Source organism: Petromyzon marinus, chromosome 25, assembly GCF_048934315.1.
Source record: "Petromyzon marinus isolate PM22_M1 ecotype Great Lakes invasive population chromosome 25, UKy_Petmar_22M1.pri1.0, whole genome shotgun sequence".
Taxonomy (NCBI): domain Eukaryota; kingdom Metazoa; phylum Chordata; class Hyperoartia; order Petromyzontiformes; family Petromyzontidae; genus Petromyzon; species Petromyzon marinus.
In genome coordinates, this window is record NC_133691.1 from 263,868 (window position 1) to 288,373 (window position 24,506).

The 24,506-nt window shown below is 40.9% G+C and overlaps 2 protein-coding genes across 18 annotated transcripts in view; one reads left to right on the top strand and one right to left on the bottom strand.

Moving 5' to 3' along the window:
- Positions 1-6,575, bottom strand: part of RWDD3 (RWD domain containing 3) — a 10,936-nt gene extending 4,361 nt beyond the window's left edge. For both annotated transcript variants that reach the window (XM_032960858.2, XM_032960857.2), the window contains exons 1-2: positions 6,441-6,575; positions 4,257-4,651 (exon numbers count right to left, since the gene is read on the bottom strand). In XM_032960858.2, the coding sequence (XP_032816749.1) occupies positions 4,257-4,651; positions 6,441-6,528 (483 nt within the window). In that variant the 5' untranslated portion in view covers positions 6,529-6,575. The remainder of the gene's footprint in view (positions 1-4,256; positions 4,652-6,440) is intronic.
- Positions 1-24,506, top strand: part of LOC116946028 (baculoviral IAP repeat-containing protein 7-A-like) — a 49,505-nt gene that overhangs the window by 21,291 nt on the left and 3,708 nt on the right. Inside the window, exons 1-10 of one of the 16 annotated variants that reach the window (XM_076069582.1) lie at positions 7,409-7,498; positions 14,538-14,659; positions 17,928-18,192; positions 19,752-20,470; positions 21,109-21,289; positions 22,549-22,648; positions 22,818-22,899; positions 23,511-23,562; positions 23,771-23,983; positions 24,246-24,293. In XM_076069582.1, coding sequence (XP_075925697.1) covers positions 18,177-18,192; positions 19,752-20,470; positions 21,109-21,289; positions 22,549-22,648; positions 22,818-22,899; positions 23,511-23,562; positions 23,771-23,983; positions 24,246-24,293 — 1,411 coding nt within the window. In that variant the 5' untranslated portion in view covers positions 7,409-7,498; positions 14,538-14,659; positions 17,928-18,176. Of the gene's footprint in view, positions 1-7,406; positions 7,499-13,846; positions 14,357-14,389; positions 14,660-16,510; positions 16,663-17,927; positions 18,193-19,751; positions 20,471-21,108; positions 21,290-22,548; positions 22,649-22,817; positions 22,900-23,510; positions 23,563-23,770; positions 23,984-24,245; positions 24,294-24,506 lie in introns of those variants that run through there. The other 15 variants (XM_076069581.1, XM_076069583.1, XM_076069584.1 and 12 more) reach the window with 15 other exon arrangements.

Genomic DNA, 24,506 nt, shown 5'->3' on the forward strand with positions numbered 1-24,506 from the left:
TCATATAACTATCGTGCAGTCAATTACTCTAGAACATTTTTGAAGCACTAATTTCATGGCTCAAAGCTATATTTTATAACTTTATTATTGAAAACTTGATTTCAGAAAATAAGATGAGCACAGATAATCACTCTTTGACAATGTTGCAAAACATATCATATGACTATCACTGATCTTCCATTGTATGATATAGAGTGGTGTACTATAGTTTGACCATATCTCGTCAAACCCAGTTCAAACTTATCTGTCTTAACATCTGGCAAACCTGGAGGAGCCACAGGATGAATAAGCTCTCGTCTGTGGTGTAGCCCTTGTAAGCTGGCTTTTAAACCTGCATGTGGCCATACGAGCTATTAGAGCTTATAAGGTCAATACAGTACCATGTATATGAAGATCCATTTATTACAAATGTGTTGGTTGTAATAATCATACATTTTTCATTAATATCTCTGCCTTATTGGCACGACATGAAGCATTTGTTTATGCCTTCAAGAATTATGCATTAATGTCTGTATCAATGAAAATAACATATAAATTACAAATGTAATTATTAATGATCACATATGAATTATGTGATTATTTAATCATGGAATTGTTAGTGGATTTGAGATTGACTGAATTTTTTAAAATAAAATGCATGAAAATTAGACTGTTGGCAGAATATTTGCCTAGGAAACTAAATCCAATTACTCTGGCCTAGGAAACTAAATACAATTACTCTGGCCTAGGAAACTAAATCCAATTACTCTGGCCTAGGAAACTAAATACAATTACTTTGGCCTAGGAAACTAAATACAATTACTCTGGCCTAGGAAACTAAATCCAATTACTCTGGCCTAGAAAACTAAATCCAATTACTCTGGCCTAGGAAACTAAATCCAATTACTCTGGCCTAGGAAACTAAATCCAATTACTCTGGCCTAGGAAACTAAATACAATTACTCTGGCCTAGGAAACTAAATCCAATTACTCTGGCCTAGGAAACTAAATCCTATTACTCTGGCCTAGGAAACTAAATCCAATTACTCTGGCCTAGAAAACTAAATCCAATTACTCTGGCCTAGGAAACTAAATCCTATTACTCTGGCCTAGGAAACTAAATCCAATTACTCTGGCCTAGGAAACTAAATCCAATTACTCTGGCCTAGGAAACTAAATCCAATTACTCTAGCCTAGGAAACTAAATCCAATTACTCTTTGTATTGTTACATTTTTGGTGGATCTCAAATGCATCAAGATCTTCTTGCATTTTATTTATTATACAAAAATTTATTATACAAAATTTCCATTGCGAGTATTCGTAATTCCTGGCTTTCTTTGGATTGAATATAATAAGGCCTTTCTGCTACGCCCCTTTTCAACACCATCACGAGAGCACTCACAGTTGCTTTAATTTGCCATTTTTAATGATGAAATTAAAAAAGATTATTAAAAGTCACTAAGAATGCACAGAGGTTTAGCACAGGAGCGCGTTGGGATGCAGACTGACTGGGCGACATATTGTACGTTTGTGCGCAGAACCGGCACCCGAGTCATGCTGTGTGGGTCCAAATCGCTGAAAGCAATAACATGGGTGGAAATTGGCGACCTGCCTTAAGTAGGCATGGACATAAGTAAAGCCGACTTAAGTCGAGGACCGCCTGTACTTATGCTGATAGTTGTTTACAACATATAATTATAACATATGGTAAATGCACACTCAACGCGTTTTCGCATAACACGTTTTCGCTACAATGTGGTTCTTCTATTCGGGAATATGTTTTGCACAACGTGGAATGTGCACGTTGTTGATGCGGTTTCTCAGCGGTCCACGACAAACTACTTTCTTGAGCTGCGTGGCTGAGCAGTATGGACATTCAAAATATATGCACGGAATTATACAGTACGTGCTGTTACCCTTATCTCAGTTTCAGTTCTTTGTCCTGCCATGTGTGTACGATATCGTTTTTGCTAAACGCATTTTGGCTTAACAAATCACTTTTAAGGTACACATACCGCGTTAAACGAGGAATTACTGTACATTCTAGATTTGAAGCTTTCGTGACTGCAATGATTCATACTCTTTGGTTTTTTTCGGTAAAGTCACGTAGATAAAATAAAATTAAAATAAAAGAAAACAACTAAATCAAATCACGACGTTTCGGAGGCAACACAAGCTTCCGTCTTCAGATGGAAGTTACCGCAAGAGAGCTGCATCAAGTGGGGAGCTCTGAGACCCTCGAGCTTATATACAGGTTAAGGTGGGGGGGAGGAGCCAAATTAATCCGTCTTTTGTTATGTTGAGGGTTCGGGGCAAGCGGTGGTTCCCTGCACGGGGGCAATGAAAAATGGTAAAAAAAAGGCTGTGCTCTTATAAGGTAGCTGAAGTTTTGACTTGGTTTATGACATCTTTCCAGTGGTTGCTTAATTTAAAACTATCCTCTCGGTTGAAGTTGTGTCTATGTTTGTATATCTGGATGACTTCATGGACAAATCTTTGGTAATAACCGGGAGGTTCGCATAGTACTTTGGTATCGGAGAAAACAATGTCATGAGAACCCGCTGTGTTGAGACAATGATCAGCCACGGCCGAAGAATTCGTTCTGCTGTGTTTCAAATCTGATTTGTGCTCGCGAATTCGGTCAGAAATATGTCGTTTTGTCTCCCCGATATAGCAGTCACCGCAGATACAACTCAATTTGTAAACACCGGGGTACTGTAAGTCAGGAATGACATCCTTTACAGATGGGATCAGATCACGGATTTTGTGTACTGTATTGAACCGAACCTGGATCTTGTGTTTGTTTAGAATTTTGGAAATCCTTTTGGTGACACCTGCTATGTATGGCAGTGTGATGATTTTGATCGGAGTGTCAAGTGGTTGCTTCTGTATGGTAGGAGAAACAGCTTGGCGGATGATACGGTCAGAGTAACCGTTCATCTTGAGGGCTAGATGTACATGTTTCAATTCGCTGGTCAGGTGGTGTTGGTCAGAAATGCAATGAGCTCTATGGTATAATGTTTTGATGAGAATTAAGCAACCACTGGAAATCTTCTTTGGTTCTTTCGGTAAAGTCACGTAGAATGAGAATAAAATAATAAATTGATAAAATAAAATAACACAATAATATTCTCACGACGTTTCGGCCACAACACAAGCGGCCTTCATCAGGTGAAGGGAGCGAGACTGTCTGGTAGGACAGCGCTGGAGTGAGAGAGCCACGTTCAGATCACGGCTTTTAAGCCTCAAATTTCCGTGGTACTCAAATTTCCGTGGTACGGAAATTTGAGGCTTAAAAGCCGTGATCTGAACGTGGCTCTCTCACTCCAGCGCTGTCCTACCAGACAGTCTCGCTCCCTTCACCTGATGAAGGCCGCTTGTGTTGTGGCCGAAACGTCGTGAGAATATTATTGTGTTATTTTATTTTATCAATTTATTATTTTATTCTCATTCTACGTGACTTTACCGAAAGAACCAAAGAAGATGAATCATTGCAGTCACGAAAGCTTTAAATCGAAATTTAACCACTGGAAAGATGTCATAAACCAAGTCAAAACTTCAGTAACCTTATAAGAGCACAGCCTTTTTTTTTTACCATTTTTCATTGCTCCCGTGCACTGAACCACCGCTTCCCCCGAACCCTCAACATAACAAAAGACGGATTAACTTAGCCTCATCGTCGTTCCCTGCTTGGCTCCTCCCCCCCACCTGAACCTTAGCCCCGCACGCCGTCGTGGCTCCCTGCTTGGCTCCTCCCCCCCCCACCTTAACCTGTATATAAGCTCGAGGGTCTCAGAGCTCCCCACTTGATGCAGCTATCTTGCTGTGACTGTTCCACCTGAAGACGGAAGCTTGTGTTGCCTCCGAAACGTCGTGATTTGATTTAGTTGTTTTCTTTTATTTTAATTTTATTTTATCTACGTGACTTTACCGAAGAAACCAAAGAGTAATTACTGTACAGCCTGTCAATCCACTGCAGGATGAAGATATCCCCATGCCTGGTCAGTCATGGGGGATATTTGCCTAAATATAAGTTTGCTGGTCAGTGTCGGTTGGTAGAGGCAAATGTCCAGGACCTGTTAGGATATAACTTACTACTGACGTTAGCCGTGGCCAGGAATCAAAGTCAGATAGTCAGGTTAAAAGCACATTGTGCTTATACCACTGCGCCACACCCCCTCCATCTGTATCAATTCAATATTGACTATTCACTGCTAATTTCAACCAGTCACGTAACCTGATTTTTTTTAATTTATAAAAAAAATGCTACACATACTTCCAAATCCTTCGCGGATATGTTTCCATCTTTATTCCCAGGTGATGCAGCTTCTGAGCAAAGATGTTTGCCATATTCCTCTTGCTCTGCTGTTATCGTGACCCCTCCGACGTGAAGCAACGTCTCAAAGTTCTGCTGAAGCCACGAGGCTAGGTCGTGCACGGCCGGCTGTGGCGGGAGGGCGAAGGCTCGCTGGCGGATGTTGTGCAGAAGAGTCCTGCACTGCTCCCTCGTCAGCGCAGCCGAGCTCGCCGCTCCGTCCACATGCAACGACACCACGTCTAGGTGTTGTCGCGTTGGGTAGCCAGGCGGCAGGCGGATGAGGGTGCGCAGTGGGTACCGCACACCCCTTGACTCGCAGCAAATGTTGAGCGCCAATGTTATCCCATTTGTAACTAAAAAAAAACATCCCTTGCAGGGTGAGTAATTTTTGCACTCTGACAGGGACATCTTTTGAGAACTGCTTAATGAGCTATATAGCTGCATATATCATACATATATTGATGTTCTCGTGAATACTATTACATGTTATTTTGTGTTAGAGCCCATTTTCTAGGTTTGCAAAACCCATTAAATGTTTGAACATTAACATCCAAATGACATCACATGCAGATCACAGAGGCAAGCTGTCTGTCATACAGTGTGATACTAGCAACGTGAAGCATCGTATGTTAAAAAACACGGGCATCGGAGCATATCAGATCACAATTTCACCATCCCGCACCGACCAGCGCAGTGAAGCATGGTCAAAGAAGCCCCACGACCAGAGGGGCATGGGGAAGCCTTAATCCAGGAGTGGATTGACAGAGGCCTGTAATTACCTGTCACACACACAGTGAATAAGGTGCACCCACCCCACGTCAGCTGACTCGAAAGCAATTGTCTGAAGCCTTTTAATATTGAGGCATATTTGCAAATCCTTACGGATAACGATGCCAATCGTGAATGTGGGCTTCAGGTTTGAAGGAGTTAACGATATGATCAATTGCTATACAAGGAACACTGCAAGGAGAAGAGGTTTTCAAAAGGCAAGCTATGTTTGGATGCATTTTTTTGCAAAAAGTCTGCGAATGAGTGAAGCAACCATGCCAATGTGTGCTTCTCCGTTGGTAACAGAGGCTGAAGCAGAAGATGAATCCCAGGGTGAGACAGATAACCCGAGCGCCTCTCCCTCCCAGTAACCCCAATGCAACATTGAGCTGCACCAACCACCTCACACGGCGACGACCACAGTTTCTCATAAGTACAGTATTATTTTATCATAAAGTATACATTTTTCCACAAAATATATGCTTGAAAATGTTTTCTACATTCCTAAGTGTGATTTTATTGTCTTGGGCCGAAATGCTTTCCATAGGAACGCATCTCCAAATGAATGGGAAGAAGAGGGCGCGATATACGGAATTTCGCTTTTGTTAGTGACATGATCGTGTATTTAATACGTATTAACTTCGCCTCGTTACACAGTTTACTGTTTAATGCATTACAATACATGTAAAAAAAGGTGTCAGTGTATTCTTATATTTTGGTACTGGCAAAGGAGGTCCCATGACGCATTACAATACTTGTTAAATATCCCACTAGCGACATCTAGCGATCTTTTGAGGTTCGGTTGGTATCTTTTCGCTTTATAATACAGTACCGTACAGTATTTATATTCTCCACGATGCTATTAGAGTTACGTATTATACTGTATATAATGTGTCGAACTTGGACCCATATCTTAAAAAGGGGTACTTTGCCTTTAACATTTGGCGGTTCGCCAGCATTGATTCAAGGAAACCTATTTCTGCTGAGAGTGTGAATATCGAAATCAGTCGTGAGTTTAGCTTGTATTGAATAAATGCTGTCGAAATGATTCACTCGCAGAGGGGCGTTTAAATGATTCTTTAGCATTTTATTTGTGGAGACAGATACATGGACAGGCTCTTTGCTTGTCTATCTGCGGCCACTTATTCTCACCCACCAGCGTGACTTTCGCTAGAAGAACAGTTGCTATAAAACGAGCCCACGAGAAACAAATGAAGGCCGAGTTTAAATCACCAATGACACGTCTGTCAATACCGCTGCCCGAAGAGTCTGTGTAATCGGCGACGTTTCGGGCAGTGACCCTTACTAATATATTGTGCTCCAATGCCGTATACTTTAAATACCATGTATATAAACACAATGTGTTTAAATCACCTGAACGTTCTCGCACCTCCAGCTCGCCTTTTGCACAGTAGATGGCCTCTAACACGGCCACCTCTTCCTGAACGACGCCGCCGCTCATGGTGGCCCGGCCTTCCCCCGCCGACCCCTGCGTCGCCTGAATCCCCTGCCGGCGAAGGGGGTCCGATTTCCCGAGACGGGCTAGGCTAGTCCTGCCCCTGGTATCCGAAGGACAAGTCGCTCTCGTTTAAAATAACCCTCTATATTCAACCAAATCGATCTGAGTAGTGTCGTTTAAATTAAAACGCGTTATTTGACGTGATAGACGTGTTATGCGAGTTTAAGCTCCTGTTTTGCATTGTATACCGACTGTCGCAACTTGACGCACAGAAGAAATCTGTGCGCTATTGTAATTGTGTACTTTTCGGTGAGGGTATTTTAAGTCCGGTTAACACAAATGACGTGCGCAGAGGTTCCCCCAACCCCCACATCTCTCACTGTTCATTTATTACTCATTCATTCTTCAAATATATTTAACTGGCTTCAATTTCTAAAATGTTAAACTACAAATAAAAAAAACACTCGGAAAGTACCGTACATTTCGTGATGAGCACTCGACGAGGAATGTAGTTTCGATTGTAATATTCCAGTATGGGAGAAGCAGTGATCACGATCACGCAGGTCGCTTGCCGTTGTAAGAATTACCCTCTGGTGAGAAATGTTAACGAAATTCGTGAAATGTCACAAAATTAAACGTGTTAAATTGAGACTTGTTAAAATGCCATGGTCGAAGCTTCTTAAAATGTTATAGTTGTGCTGTAACGTGCTTTTCGAAACATTGGCCAAATCATGGTTAAGTTTACGGTTGTTTTTCAGTCACATACATTAACTTTTTATCGTACTGTAATTTTACGTATTGCTGATGAAAGCTGTGTACTGCTTTACGTTAAAACAAAAGTATAACCTGTATTACGTGTATTCTTTAATTTCTATTTGCAGCGAGGCAACAGACACTTGGGACCCGAGGCCGGACCTATCCACATCCTGCCCTGTGCAAGTGATGTTTCTGCATTGTGGGGACGCAATCCAGGGTACACACACACACAATGAGATTGATACCAAATAGAGATAACTCTTTTATTTCAAAGCACCATACACCATGTGTTAAATCTTGACTTAAAGCTTTCGTGATTGCAGGAATTCATATTTTATGTCTTTCGGTAAATTCACGTAGATAGGTTCAAAGTCCCAAAGAATATGAAAAAAAGCGAGGCACAGTGACTTTACCGAAAGACCCAAAGAATACTATGTTTAAAACATTATATCCTGATACACATACGCATGTTGAACACAACATTCAATGATGCGTAAGCTAAGGTTACGATATATGATACCTTGATGTCAACCGACAAGGAATAATTTCCAGCGAGATGCCAGACGAACCCTATCTTTCGATTTAAAGCTTTCGTGACTGCAAGGATTCATCTTCTTTGGTTCTTTCGGTAAAGTCACGTAGAATGAGAATAAAATAAAAAAATTGATAAAATAAAATAACACAATAATATTCTCACGACGTTTCGGCCACAACACAAGCGGCCTTCATCAGGTGAAGGGGACGTGACTGTCTGGAGGACAGCGCTGGAGTGCGAAAGCCACGCTGAGATCACGACCTTTAAGCTGTGTGAGAAGAAACAAAGCGCCTTGACAAAGGAATTAGCATATAATTTAGCATTGAAATGGCTGAGTGATTAGCTAGTGACTGGTCACAGAAAAGGCTATGTTAAAGTTAAAGCATACACATCCGCAAAGGCACCCCTTGACAAAGGAATTAGCATAGAATTTAGCATTGAAATAGCTAATTTAAAGTATACACATCCGCAGAGGCACTCCTTGACAAAGGAATTAGCATAGAATTTAGCATTGAAATAGCTGAGTGATTAGCTTGTAACTGGTCACAGAAATAGCTATGTTAAAGTCAGAGCATATACATTCACCGGGGCAACTAGTACAAATCAAACAGGAGAATTTAGCATTGAAATAACTAGGCGAATTCAGCATTGAAATAACTGAGTGATTAGCTTGTGACTGGTCACATAAATGGCTATGTTGAAGTTAAGGCCTACACATCTGAGCTATTCACAGTAACTGGGTATACATTACAATATATCATGAATACTATATAGTGAACCAATAAAAAATACTAAAATATAAAATACCTCAATGTTATCAATAAACTCTATATTCTCCAATCAGCTAAGCTACCAACAATAAGTCGTTATATATCACAATGCTATATGGCGAAAAATGGGTGGATTCTTACCCTCAACTTTAGCACCACGGATAGCTACGGGCCCCGTTCAGACGGACGAGTTCATCCATGGTCGGAACAGAGGAGGGGGAGAGAGACAGCTGCGAGGCACTGTTATACTCCATGTTGTAAACCATACCATTAACCGTGATGTGAGAGGTATTAAGAGTCAATGCCAGCGAAAGAGCTGCGGTCTGAAGGTCATCGTAAAATACAATTAATTAAGAACGGAAATGGTTTAAAACATCTTTCCAATGGTTACTAAGCCAGAATCCATTTTCTCGATTGAAATTGTCTCTGTGCTTGTATATGTGAATGGCCTTCGTTCATGAGGCCTTCGTTCATGAGGCCATTCACATATACAAGCACAGAGACAATTTCAATCGAGAAGATGGATTCTGGCTTAGTAACCATTGGAAAGATGTTTTAAACCATTTCCGTTCTTAATTAATTGTATTTTACGATGACCTTCAGACCGCAGCTCTTTCGCTGGCATTGACTCTTAATACCTCTCACACCACGGTTAATGGTATGGTTTACAACATGGAGTATAACAGCGCCTCGCAGCTGTCTCTCTCCCCCTCCTCTGTTCCGACCATGGATGAACTCGTCCGTCTGAACGGGACCCGTAACTATCCGTGGTGCTAAAGTTGAGGGTAAGAATCCACCCATTTTTCGCCATATAGCATTGTGATATATAACGACTTATTGTTGGTAGCTTAGCTGATTGGAGAATATAGAGTTTATTGATAACATTGAGGTAATTTATATTTTAGTATTTTTTTATTGGTTCACTATATAGTATTCATTATATATTGTATTGTATACCCAGTTAATGTGAATAGCTCAGATGTGTAGGCCTTAACTTCAACATAGCCATTCATGTGACCAGTCACAAGCTAATCACTCAGTTATTTCAATGCTAAATTCGCCTAGTTATTTCAATGCTAAATTCTCCTGTTTGATTTGTACTAGTTGCCTCGATGAATGTATATGCTCTGACTTTAACATAGCTCTTTCTGTGACCAGTTACAAGCTAATCACTCAGCTATTTCAATGCTAAATTATATGCTAATTCCTTTGTCAAGGAGTGCCTCTGCGGATGTGTATACTTTAACTTAGCTATTTCAATGCTAAATTCTATGCTAATTCCTTTGTCAAGGGGTGCCTTTGCGGATGTGTATGCTTTAACTTTAACATAGCCTTTTCTGTGACCAGTCACAAGCTAATCACTCAGCCATTTCAATGCTAAATTATATGCTAATTCCTTTGTCAAGGCGCTTTGTTTCTTCTCACAGCTTAAAGGTCGTGATCTCAGCGTGGCTTTCTCACTCCAGCGCTGTCCTCCAGACAGTCTCGTCCCCTTCACCTGATGAAGGCCGCTTGTGTTGTGGCCGAAACGTCGTGAGAATATTATTGTGTTATTTTATTTTATCAATTTATTATTTTATTCTCATTCTACGTGACTTTACCGAAAGAACCAAAGAAGATGAACCCTATCTTGTACAATCATGTGGCAAGGTGGGGCAGTGGTAATAATACATAGCCGGCATCCTGTGTGGAATTTGTATGTTCTCCTGTTCTTGTATAGGTTTCCTCAGGCTTCTGCCGGTATACCCCACCCTACCATAAAAAAAACATGCAATGTCAATCTTTGTTCAAATTGGATTTTTTTTTTTATATTACCCACATATAGCTATCATCACTCCCTATTGGTAGACTAATGCACATCACCGACCTAGCTACTGGACAGCTGTGAAAACTACTGGACGTCTGTAAAAAATAGCTTCTTAGTTCATCGGATTTCTCAAAGATAAAGGATTCTGATGAAATGAATATTCTGAGGTGTGACAACAGCTGACTCAGCGATGGGCATGTACCTTCCCAGTGCTGCACAGGGACAGCTGCCGAGAGGGGGCAGCTATGCTATGAGACAATTCGTAATTTGAGAATGCAATATTAATGCAAGCTAATTCATCCATGTACTGCACGAGAAGTAGATTGATAAATTATACAGCAGACTTTAAATGGATGACACTGATAAAACATTTGTATTGCTTATAGTGCTTCCGTAGTTGTGCAGAAGCAATAATACAAATTACACAATCGTCAAAACTAACACGGAAAGTAATGTGTAAATGTAACCAGTACTTGTCAAATGGTGCATATTTTCGTGCTTCAGTATTATAATAACCTCTTTATTTTCTTTTGAACACATGTTTGACACTGTGCCCAAAAAGACGATCACAGCCAGGAAAAACCGAGGCACAGTGGGCACGGGTCACATATAGTATATTCATATGTTATAGGTGACATTTCAGGCAAAGCACTTAATATCTTTCTGCAAATGCCTTCAATGTCACCCATTGTTTTCCTTTTAGGGCAGTGTTATTGACGAATGTGTTCAAGTTTTTGTTATTTGTGCTGTATATGTATCCATTGGCTACGTATGGTGCGTACATTCAATGTACATATACATTCATCACATCGTGCGACCTCGTGTGACCTTCAATTCCAGCCAAGATACATAACCAACAAAATGTCTCATCTCGCATTTGACAATCTCCTCCCACACAGAAATTTACATCCAAGGGAATTCTATCCGGAGTGCAGACATTAACGCAGACATGACGTGTCACCATATAGCACATTTTGGCTAAATTGTAGAGAGTAGGTTTATATTGTTATACAGTATTGGAATGTAATATGATAGACTGTCAGACTTTAGTGATCCGTTTAAACGGGTCTGACTTTAAGTTGTTTCAGGTCGAAACCAAGTTTTGTAATTGGTGTGGTGTGTACATTATAGCGACCAAATAATACAGATCACAAATCCCGCCACCACATTTTATAGTTGAACGTTTTTAGAGAATTTAGTTAATTTCATAAGAAACGAAGGCTTTCAACATTAAAGGGGATGTCTATTACTCAGTTGCTACTGATACACCAATGTAAAACTGGTCTTCAGGAAACGTTTTAATTCTCATCAGGCCCAATGGTGTAAAGTGCAGTCCCCAATCTTTATACACTCTTGCTCTGAGCACTCTTTAGGTCCTGGGAATGACCATTGTCCGAAATGTCGACTTAAATGCAGGGTGGCTCAAAAGTCAGGATACAGGGTTATTTGATTTATTTTTACACTGACATTTAAATATTATGTTTTAATTTATGTTCTATATGTTTTGTTTCGTCCTCTTCCTGTGGGGTCACCGCAAATCCCTCATTACAAAACTCGACCAAGTACTCTGCATGAATTGAAACAACGTAATTGATTAATGTTCAAATATTACTCCTGTAATCTTACAAAAAAAAATCCTACATTTATTTCGAAACAGAATTCATGCGTGCATTAACGTTAATGGAAGTCAGTTTGAACATTTGTTAAAATAAATTAAGTTACCCTATGTGATTTGTTAAAATAAATATCACCCTGTATATTTCATTTCAGGCAGTGTTATTGGCTGTTTATTTTTTTGTAAACGTTTAGCAGTTTCGTTTATAAAGGGTAGCACTCAAACACGTTACAGAAACCAACGAAAATGTAACTGAAAAATTATGATTTTCTATCAATATTATACATTCAGCATTGTGAATCCACTGTTGAAAGGAGCGCCCACGTGCCGATGACGGGTTTGTTTGACGAGTCACTTGAAACGATGAATCACGTGGATTAAAAAAAATGCTAGAAAGGCGTTACAAACAATGATCTGTTCGTCATGTGCATGTTCGCTTAACACATGACATACTTCGTAAGCAATTTTCAAAAGAGAGACCAATGTGTGGGAAAAATTGTGAAGCCATTTGAAGTTACATCACGTTGGAGCAACGGTTCTGTAAAAGCAGGTTGAACAAGATGGTTTATTAACTTTGTTCTCCAACATCGTCCACGTTAAACATCAGAAAACGTCGCAAGTTAAAGGGGTAATACTGCAACGTGACGGATATTTAATCGCGTTCGCTTCATGTATCGATTGTATCGTCACTAAAATGAAAGTAAGACTTTAACACAGTTTTTTTTGTTTACCAGGTAAGACCCACTGAGCTATATAGCTCTTTTTCTAAATCATATCTATACTGGAGAAATCCGATGAGCTATAACACTTTTTCATAGATGGCCAGTAGGGGCTGGTCAGAACGTTACAATGCAAAAACACGAGAGGAGTGCACAGTACAGGAAAGGTAAACAGATCACTTAAAAATATATACAAATCTAAGCTATTTCTTATTAAGATATTAGGTTTTTCATAAACGACGTGGCCACAAATAGCTCAAATAAGTAATTTATGTGGAAAGTTATCGCAGCCAAATCATCTAAACGCGTTTCTAAATGTGGAGGAAAAAAGTGGACCCGAAGAAGAAAATCGACGTGAGCACAGGCAGAGACACGTGGACTGCGAATATAGAGCAGTGTTAGGTCGGGGTAGAAACCACGACCTCACAGAGACACGTGGACTGCGAATATAGAGCAGTGTTAGGTCGGGGTAGAAACCACGACCTCACAGAGACACGTGGACTGCGAATATAGAGCAGTGTTAGGTCGGGGTAGAAACCACGATATCACAGAGACACGTGGACTGCGAATATAGAGCAGTGTTAGGTCGGGGTAGAAACCACGATATCACAGAGACACGTGGACTGCGAATATAGAGCAGTGTTAGGTCGGGGTAGAAACCACGACCTCACAGAGACACGTGGACTGCGAATATAGAGCAGTGTTAGGTCGGGGTAGAAACCACGATATCACAGAGACACGTGGACTGCGAATATAGAGCAGTGTTAGGTCGGGGTAGAAACCACGATATCACAGAGACACGTGGACTGCGAATATAGAGCAGTGTTAGGTCGGGGTAGAAACCACGACCTCACAGAGACACGTGGACTGCGAATATAGAGCAGTGTTAGGTCGGGGTAGAAACCACGATATCACAGAGACACGTGGACTGCGAATATAGAGCTGTGTTAGGTCGGGGTAGAAACCACGATATCACAGAGACACGTGGACTGCGAATATAGAGCAGTGTTAGGTCGGGGTAGAAACCACGATATCACAGACACGTGGACTGCGAATATAGAGCAGTGTTAGGTCGGGGTAGAAACCACGATATCACAGAGACACGTGGACTGCGAATATAGAGCAGTGTTAGGTCGGGGTAGAAACCACGACCTCACAAAGACACGTGGACTGCGAATATAGAGCAGTGTTAGGTCGGGGTAGAAACCACGACCTCCTGCATACCAAGCGAGGGAGTTAACATTCGCTGCCGTGGTGTGAGTAAAGCTATTGAATATCGTCACTAACCACCACGTGGGTCAGCACTTTCATACCATAAAACTACGCGGAAATTACTAAACTGACCCATAAGTGGAAATTAAGAATTTATCATTTATTTTCCAAGTGTGGAAAACACGCTTGTGGGAAAGGGTGCTGTCGTATATTGTACTATACTGTATGTTGAACTTTCCCATCGTGCGTAGCCAACCGAGCTAATTGGAGTTGCGGGGGAAAGATTGTCCAATGGTTGATGGCAATTTCACCATCATCCATGGTCAATCCACTGCTCTATGAACTCGCAAATGACTCTAATCAATCCATCCAGCGCTTGCCACACGGGCTGCGTTCGTCGCTTCATCCCCTCGGTGGGTACGTATCTTGCGTGAATTTACAGTACGCGAATCGGTTTGCACGCCCTGAGTGCTAAATAGATTCTTCGCAGGCCATGCAAACCCCACACGGGACATTGTGTTGTGAATAATCGCGACTGTCTGCTTGAGAATTGCTTTCAATTTACGCGGCACGGCTTTCTGTGTTCTTTATTCATCAGAGTAGCCTGCAATCGGAAACGGTGGCTTGCAACGTTAACTGGGACGTTCCTGCAGTACACACGACGCCCCCTTCTTCTTCCCCTTCCCGCTCCGTGACGCGCGATGTCTCCCTGGCCTGCTTGTAAGTGTTGAACGTCCCTGCTTCGCGGTTGTACGCGGTGTGAACAGTGGTGTACGTTGAACGTTGTGTGCGGGGTGGTGCGAATGTAACTTAAGGAACGAACCAAACCAACGCACGCCTCGCTATGAGACTCTAAATCGCTGGGATAGTGTTCGCTTGGTCTGGTTATTGTCGGTGGCCTTCGCACGCAGGCGATCAGCTGCTGTTGCTTGCGACAACAACAACAACAGCGGCGACACCCGCCATGACGTCGCAATAGTCGGTGCCTTTTCCAAGTCTCGTCTTGGCATTTTTATCGAATCAGTTGCTGATTAAGTCTTCCCCCTCTCCACCGTGTTGGTTATTTTGAAGTATGAGTGGTAATGGATGCAGGTTGGTAATGTAACTGTTACGTAAAAAAGCGCGCGTTTAATTTCGGTTCCTACTGTCGAATTGGCCGGCGACAGCCGTGTGCAGTCGGGACTCGGAAAGCCCCAAATGTCGGTCCGATGTCACCGACTACGCATTGCCCCAACCCAGTTTACGGGAAACAATTGGATATGTTAATTCGCGTGTGACTGGCTTTTTCTCTTAAAATTGATAAAGGTAACTTAATATTATACGGTTTAGAATACGTTTTAACTGCTCGAACTGGCTTGTAAGTAGTTGTACAACGCTTAAGCATACAGTGATATTTTGCCTCTGCCGCAAACGCGTTTTGACAGACCCAGTCAAAAGTACGGGATTGGATTGTAGTAATTATATAAATAAACTTGATTTATTTCATAAAAATACAGTGCTGTGGTATTAACAGGAAACTTGACGGAGGGTTATAAATTGCTGTACGATTGGAAAAGCTGCATTTCTAGATTGTTTTTGTTATCCTTCAAAGCCACCATAGACTTGGTACAGTACTGTATTTTGGAACTGGAACGTCAGATGATATTCCATTTGACTTCATTTCAAAACAAACTACAAGGCCGTGGTTGAACACTCAAGAATCTAAATAATTGATAACCTAAAGACGTAACTTGTATTACTCAACACTTAGACTGCGTTCGTGCCTGTGACACGAGTTCTAAACTTCCCTCAATGAACAAAAAATGCTTTGTCGAATGTAAAAAAGGGAAACTGAACAAAACATTCCATTATTGAACAACGACTTTGTGAATGCAGTGAAGCCAACTTAAGGCGTCAACCAGTTCCGTCCAATTACAAAATAAACAAAACTTCCTCTTGTCCTCTTACCTTTAAAGTGCATACCCTGTGCATACTTATAACACGTTGCATACTTATAACACTTTGTCATTACCATATGAGGGCAAAGTTTACACCTTCGCCTTGGTGCAAGCGTGACTTGGGTAACAACCCAATGTGTTCTCTACGTTTATTCGGGTATACAGTGGTACCTCGGAGATCGAACGCCCCAGAACTCGAACAATTCGGTGATCGAACAAAATTTTCGACCATTTTTTGCCCCGGACATCGAACAAAAATTCGGAGGTCGAACAACTAGAAAAACCTGATTGGGCCGAGACGCGTAGCCAGGGTGACAGAGACAGGCGAATGACCCAGTTTACGCGTAGCTCTCGTCCTTTATCACTGTAAAGTTCCTGCCCCCCAATACGACTCCTCGCATCCAGCCCATGGACCAACAGGTAATTTCGAACTTTAAAAACTCTACACGAAAGCCATTTTGCAAAGGTGGCAAAATGGGCTGAGTTACACAATTTAGTAGAAAAATATTCAGATAAGGCAGTAGCCAGCAGAGGGGGCGATTTTTATAATGATAATGCATTGAGTAATTTCAGAAACATCTTAAAACGGAGGCAGAAACAATCCTCTCTTGATCAGTTTTTAGTAAAAAGGCCCTCAAGTGAATCACAGTGCTCGAAAAAAGGCAAAGAAAATAAAGAACCCCAGAAGGGCAGTTACCCAACGTGTTTATGGAGGGAGACTCTCCTTCAAAGCAACACTGACACCTCCCCACCTTCCACTCAAGCCATCCACCCTCCTTACTACAGGTAAAGTGAAGTTCAATGTTCATTTATTCTATAAATTACAACTGTGTTTTTTGTATGCTTTTATGTACTGTACTGTATTTTAGTATTGTAATCTTTGTGTAAAAATGGCCCATAATAGGAGCATCCTTGGGTGGGGAACCAATTAATGCTATTTCCATTAATTCTTATGGGAAAAATTGATTCGGTGTTCGAACAATTCGGTGTTCGAACACGGTTTTGGAACGAATTAAGTTCGATCTCCGAGGTACCACTGTACAGGGTTTGGAACAGTGGCGGCTCGTGACATTACCACTAGGAGGGGCTGTTGTGAGTGATCTCTGAAAACACATTCCTGCGGAGGGAGCTGGTAGGAACGTTGGGTTGCTCGGTCAATGGACAGGGTCAATGGTGGCACGTGGTGCATTCCGCAAATATGCCCGACTGTGAGGGCAGGCACAAGCCGGCGTGAGTAGGTGAAACGTTGAGTTTTATAAGGGCACCACGGGGTGACCAGCCCCTCCCCCACCCTCCCCACCCAGTCCCTCCCCACCCAGCCCCTCTCCACCCTCCCCTCTCCACCCAGCCCCACCCCTCCCATCTTTGGATGCACGACGGACGGACACAATAATCCCCTGTGGGCTGGTGTAACCAGGAGGTTCCTACCCGTAATATGGTGTTTTATTCTTTGGGTATTTCGGTAAAGTCACGTAGATAGGTTCAAAGAAAATAACAAAATAACTACGACGTTTCGATCTGATGACGACTGCTTGTGTTGCGATCGAAACGTAGTTTTTTAGTTATTTTGTTCTTTTCTTTTAATCTATCTACGTGACTTTACCGAAAGACCAAAAGAATATGAATTCTTGCAGTCACGAAAGCTTTAAGTCAAGATTTATGGTGTTCTAATTAAGAAAAACCTCGTCATCACATTACTCACCCCTGTTTGTGATTTAATTTATTTTTCATTTATTTAATTTATTTTGTTACCTACGTGGCTTTACCGAAAAAAACAAAGAGTAAGTGCATTCTGTTTTGCACATCCACATAGCCAGGCCTTTCTAGCATACCAGCTTTGGCTGAATGTCCTTACGTATGCTTTTCCCCGGTCACCTGAGGGCTGGTTGATGTCGATTTTCGGTTGATCAGGACCCTGTTGCTTGACATTCAACTTCTCCTGCATAGTCATCCTTTCAAATGGAATATTTAGGAATGACTGCACAATATTCGTTGCTAATTTTTTGTTTGCTGCACCTGCTGCCATCGCCATTGCTGTTGTTTCCTCATAGAGCAGCGTATAGGCCGTGGACCTGCTATATTTGCACAGTGCAACCCAACGTTGTGACATCGTCATTACAGCCATGGGCGCATTTTCACCACCCTGGATGGGTCTCAAATGGCGTGGATAAAATGCGAAGCTTCTCGCAATGAACGAAGGCAAAACGCTCACTCGGACACCTTCACAGCTGCCCCGAGACCTACCCGAGGCACAAATCAGACTTTGGTGTTGCAGCGGTTTCTAATGTGAACAACTTAAAATGTTATCTTCATTAGGTAATTCACGTTGAACGAATCATATTTGAAAACATTTAAACACAATAAAACTATAGAAAAGTATTTTTAGTATAAAAATAATTTCTCATCTTCAGGTGCTTGTTGAGGCGGCGCCCCAATGCCCCTCGTGAACGAACCGCGACTGGATTGGAAATCTATTACAATTAATTGCATATTTCCTACCCAAACCACTGAATATATTTACTGATCTCAGTTTTTTATTACTGTAATGCATTGGGGACACGGTTAAAATAAGTAAAGTGCCTCTCGCTCCTCAAATAAGGCTGGCTAATCCAGCTGTTGTGTGGGGCACCGTAACAGTGGTATACGGGCCATGCGAAAGAAGTTCAACATAGAGCAGTCCTTGACTTACGAACATAATTCGTTCTTGAGACCCGTTCGCAAGTCAAACGGTTCGCAAATAGGAACAATAATGTACTGTTTTTAGATGTCTATACGGTAAGTGCTATGAAATGTGTTACGGTTCAACAAAAAATGTAAGAATTGTTAAGCTCATGAATAAGAAATATTGTACATTTGCATATAATAAATACTGTATAGTAAAACAGACAATAAAGTAACATAAATTGAAACAAAAATCTTTATATTTTCACTTACCTGATACTGGCTTGCTTGTTGGAAGGGGCGTAATGAGTCACGACAATTGCACACACACGGCACGCACACACATACACTTCAATGGTGGTGAAAAACACAACGATGCCCCATATATCCTTAGACTGTTGTGGCAAGTGCTGTTAGCGAGCAGTGCCGATGAAGGCGAGTATGGTACACGAGGGGGTGAGTGGGCAGCACCACGCCCGGTCACTTTTGACTGCGCAGTGACACCGCACCAGGTACTTATTTGAGGCTGAGCCAACCTAGGGGGGGTCCAGTACCCATTCACATAATCGTCACTGGTGTTGGTCATGAGCGGGAATTGAACTCGGGTGGCTGGATTTGAAGCACAGCGCGCAAACCGCTACACTCTTCACACGTGTGCGCGCGTGAGGCTGAGTCATTACATCTCGCGGAGGATCGCTCCGCTGAATTAAATAGTTCTGCAGTTCTGTTTGCAAGTGCGAATTCGCGTTTTAAGTCTGTTTAAAAAATATATTTCATGGAATCTGGTTCATAAGTTAAAGTGTTCGTAAGTCGATAATTTGCCTTACATGCATACATGGTGAGCCAAAGGGACATTTTGATGCATGATTCAACCCAGCACCACCCCGATTGCTGGCCCTAGTCGTTACCAACGTCATTATGGTGTATGATACTGACATTAGTATGACCACAACAATGGAAGCAATGTGTGTTGAAAGGTTGAAATTACACAGTTTATAAAAACAGTTCCTCCATGTGACGTTTTTTCTCAGACCAAATATAACTCCAAAATCCATTTGGTAATTAGTTTTCCATCCAGACCTTGTGGAACATTTTCCATTGCTGTAGAGAAGTTTTTTTTATAAGTTAGAGATTTAACGGCAAAACAAAATATTTTAAGTGACTAAAACCTTTATGTTTTAATTACTTTCATACAACATGTTTTCCATTTTTAGGAGTTCTCAAAGTGAAGAAAGAAAGCATGTCATTTCCCATCGACGACCTTTCAAAACACATTTATCGCCTTGGCCGGTTTGTAAATTGCCCATCAAACTTAGAGCCACGAATTCGGGATCTGGCCAAAGCTGGATTTTTTTACACTGGAAAGGAAGACAAGGTTGAATGCTTCTCGTGCAAAGGAGTGATCGGTAATTGGAAGTCAGGTGACTCGGCCATTGCAAAGCATTTGCAGAGTTTTCCAAATTGTACATTTGCTCGGTCACTGGCACAAGCTACAGACACTCAGACCTCCGGTGGAGCATCTGTACCAAGACATATTGTGGCGGCTACCAACAATGCATCCGAGATCACCCATCATCATTCTCTGCCACCTTCGATTGGCATGAACGAACCACCTATGCAAAACACTCTAACTTCCTTGCCAAATGTGGAGGCAGGAGTACCATCGAATTCAGAGATGTGTGTCGAAGCGAACAGGCTGCTGTCATTCTCCACATGGCCAGAGTCATCTCCTGTTCGGCCTGCGGACTTGGCACGGGCCGGACTGTATTACGTGGGTCCCAACGACCGGGTGGCCTGCTTCTATTGTTCCGGCGTAATGCGTGACTGGGAGGAGGGAGATGTCCCTGCCAAGGAGCATGAGCGACATTTCTCAACCTGTGCTTTCGCGATGGGCAGCAGCAACACCGGTAACATCCCACTCGCTCAGGCCCAGGTGGGTGTTTCTAAATGGTATTGTGGATACTTTCGATTTAAAGCTTTCGTGACTGCAGGGATTCATCTTCTTGGTTCTTTCGGTAAAGTCACGTGACTTTACCGAAAGAACCAAGAAGATATAACCATATTCTCTGCGTTATAAGATGCACTATCTTTCCTGTACTTAAAAGGAATACGTTGAGGGTGCATTTTATAATTAGGTATGTAACCTCTATTGCTGCCATGGCCACTTTAATCATGTGTAACCAGATTTCAATACCTTTATTGGCACCGGGCACGGTCACTACCTTTATTTGTCTTTTACATTTATCTTTCAAAATAACCACAACATTTGGGGCATGTCTTTGTGATTCTAGACAACCTACTGATTTCTTATAACTCTCTTCCCAACAGGTCAGTGAATATTGTGAAAGCCATGCCTCCATATCTTACAGAGGAGAGTGTTAAACGATCTAATAAGTATATTGAAATTATGTTTCTAATTTCTCCACACTATTTAGTGGGGTACTGTATTTATAACTGGATCACCCTGTAGTTTGTTGATTCTAGATGCCATTTCTTGACAAAAAGTACTGAACGTTAAGAAGAATGTTACATTTGATGAGTAATTGTGTTGTTTTTGGGGTGCTTTTCTAGCAGGCCTCATTTTTGCCCGACACTCAAAATAGTGCATGTTCTGCATCTATGGCAAGGACAACGAGGGCCAGAAATCCAGAAATGCATTCGGTGGTGGCGCGGCTTGCAACTTACCAGGCCTGGCCTTCCACTGCCAATGTAGCTGCACAGCCACTCGCGATCGCTGGCTTCTATTACACTGGTATGGCAAGAACATTCTCTGAGGTGTAAATGTATGGTCCTTACCTTTTTTTTTTAAACCAGTTTGGTCTCATGGTTGGTCACTAAATTAACCATATTCAGTTCTGTGATCTTTGTGAACAGTTTATATGACGTATTTGTGATAAAAGGCTAAAAACGTAACCATAGCAAGGGTATGAAGTGAGGAAGTATGACCAGTTTTACAAGGAAATTGCGTTGCAGAGTGAACATTGAGTTTCACCATTTTACAAGGAAATGTAGTTGTTTCAGTTCTTTAAGGTTAAAGAGTAGCAATAGAGTATTTTTTCATACATTACAATATTTCCATAGTAACTGCAATAATGTATTGTGAAGTTCTATATATTCAAGTAAATTCAGCTAAGTAAATTAAGACTTTGAATATAAATTATATGGGTTATATTTGGTTCCATGAACAAAAAGTTCAAAATCATCCCATCCTTCTGCTTGTCACTTTCATTTTTTGATCCCAGTCCATTTTAGATATACTACATACTCATAAAATTCCTAGTTGTGTTCATCCAACAATCATTTACATTTTCTGTAGTTTATTATTCATGGTTGTAATAATGACTTATTAGCAAATCTAAAATTTCAAATACTATTCCCAATTATCTTTATCGTTTTATTTTGCCAGTAACAGTGTTTGGAAAATATTTTCCAGTGTCACTGATTAGAAGAAATCTAATAGCTGGGTGTGTCTTTGATTCGGAGTGAAATTAAATATTTGATTGTGTCTGCTTCTGCTTTGGATTTTTTTAAAGTTGACCTTCATTAGGAGTTGGAATTTCCTTAAAAAAAACCCATGTTTCTACTCATATCCTTAATTTGATTACTAAGGGCATACTCCCCTCAACAGTGGTGCCTCAGGAAATATTTATAGCTATAACTTAAACGTATTAAAATACACTCTGCATATCATAGCATAAACATGATTTATTGAGTAAATATGAAGAATATAGAATATGCAAAAACACTTTTTACTTTCTGTGTATCCCTCCAGCAGATGTGTGTCTGTGTTTCCCCCCCCCCCACTATGGTACTTTCAGGATTGTCTGAGCATGAGTGTTGACTTTGCAATTAGTGTAAACAATAGCTACAGGTAGCCAAGCTAGAAATTGTGTTTAATGTCTGGTTAAACTGTATTCATTTTTACATTTTTATTCAGTTGGCTCTTAAATGTTTGCGTGTGTCTGAAATATGCCAAATGTAGTACAGGAATAACATGAATATTTTGGATAGGTCATGGAGACAATGTGAAGTGCTTCCACTGTGACGGTGGTTTACGAAACTGGGAACAAGGAGATAACCCTTGGTATGAACATGGCAAGTGGTTTCCCAGGTAATGCATTTGGCACCTGCTATGTGGTCAAATTAAATCCAGATGGACACTTCAAATACTCGAGTATCACGATGGCTATCAAGAGCTGAAAAAGGGCCTGACGTGAACACACTTTAATGTTGAATCGAAAATGACTGCTTTGCTGACATCTATGCTGTTTTCTCTACAGATGTGCATTTCTTTTACAACAGAAGGGTGAAGCTTTCGTAAATGAAATAATGAGGCAACATCCACAATTGATAGACCTCACGGTAATGTACACTTGTTTTGATGAGTATTATAAAATGTACATACTTGCATTAAGTCCCTGTTTGTCTTAAATTTAGTAAAAAAACATTGATATTCTTGGTTCTTTCGGTAAAGTCCCTGTAGTCACGAAAGCTTTAAATCAAAAATACATTTGTCTGAGCCAACTTTCGTTTCATGTAGTTCATATAGATTTGTTTATACAGTATTTAAAAAAAATATTTTATGTGATTGGGTTTAATCTGAATTGTTTGTTATTTTGAAGATTTTATGCGTGATTGTTTTGCGCTGATTTCAATTTATTGATTCTGATTTATATTTGCTTCGATGTATGTAATTTTACGTTATTGCTTTTGTCATTTTTGTGACCTAGGTCAATGAGTTCTCAGCTGTTAAACAAAATAGACTAAAGTTAAACTAAGCATGCAACAGAAATGCTGTAAATCATTCAGGGTAAGAATATAAAGTATTTGGTTTGGTTACCAATATGCTTAATTGAGGCAAAGTTGTGATTTTTATTTTTAGATAGCATGGCTTGTACCATTTATATTTTTTTCCACTTTGTGTAACACCAGTGATCCAAATGCTTTTAATTGACAAGATCCTGCTTTTTTAGGGTGAGGTATTTAGACAGAGATCACAGAATGCAGCTGCACAAAATGGGAATGGTAAGGTGATATTTTTGTACACAATAGCATTATCATGTTTTTATATTCATTTGTGCCAAAATGTGTACATTTGTGCATCTCATAAGGCTATCCTAACAACACATTTGAACCCTTTATCTAAAGTGCTTGTTGATTGGTTGGTTTTTTTGATCTACTACAATTTACACCGATGGTTGAATGTTTTTGCAAACGTCGTCTTTGCATACAGGCATCGGCAGCACAGATGAGACCTTGATGAAGAGCGATGTGGTCAAGGGTGTGCTTGAGATGGGTTTCCTTGCACCGATGGTGGAATCGCTAGTGCGCACTCGCTACCTCACTAAGGGGGAGACATACAGCTCTGTCGTTGAGCTCGTAACAGACGTGCTTAATGCAGAAGAAGGAGGAGAATCACCGAAGAAATCCGCAAATTACGTTCAGGGTAAATACCCAGCAACAGAGACCGACCTTGCAATTTCCATTGTCCGTAACGTTCTTGCTGATTAAATTGAGTAAAATACGTATAGTCATTGTGTGGTACACATAATAGCAGGTGCCATGTTTCCGATGATCACATAGTTATGTCAAGGCATAATTGTATTATAGATAATATACCATACTGAAAAACAGTACTCGGCTCGCTTCATGTGAACATGATTGTGATTACCTATTTTAATCGTGCCGTGTGGATATATCTTCAACAGAACAACAGAAGTCTGCTGCTGAGAAAAAGGAACTGAAAAGTGAAGAATGTAAATACTCCATGCCAGAAAATTATACAAATACATTTATGATGGTTATGTAATTCATCTAAATATTTTCTATATCAACAATGTAGCCCTGTAATTGGAAATGTCCCCACATGATCGTTGGTGTTATTCCACATTATTTTACAGTTGCTGCTTGTTCCCATTAATATGTATGTAGGCTCTTCATGATCAACCGTAGTTTTTGAAAAACTGAAA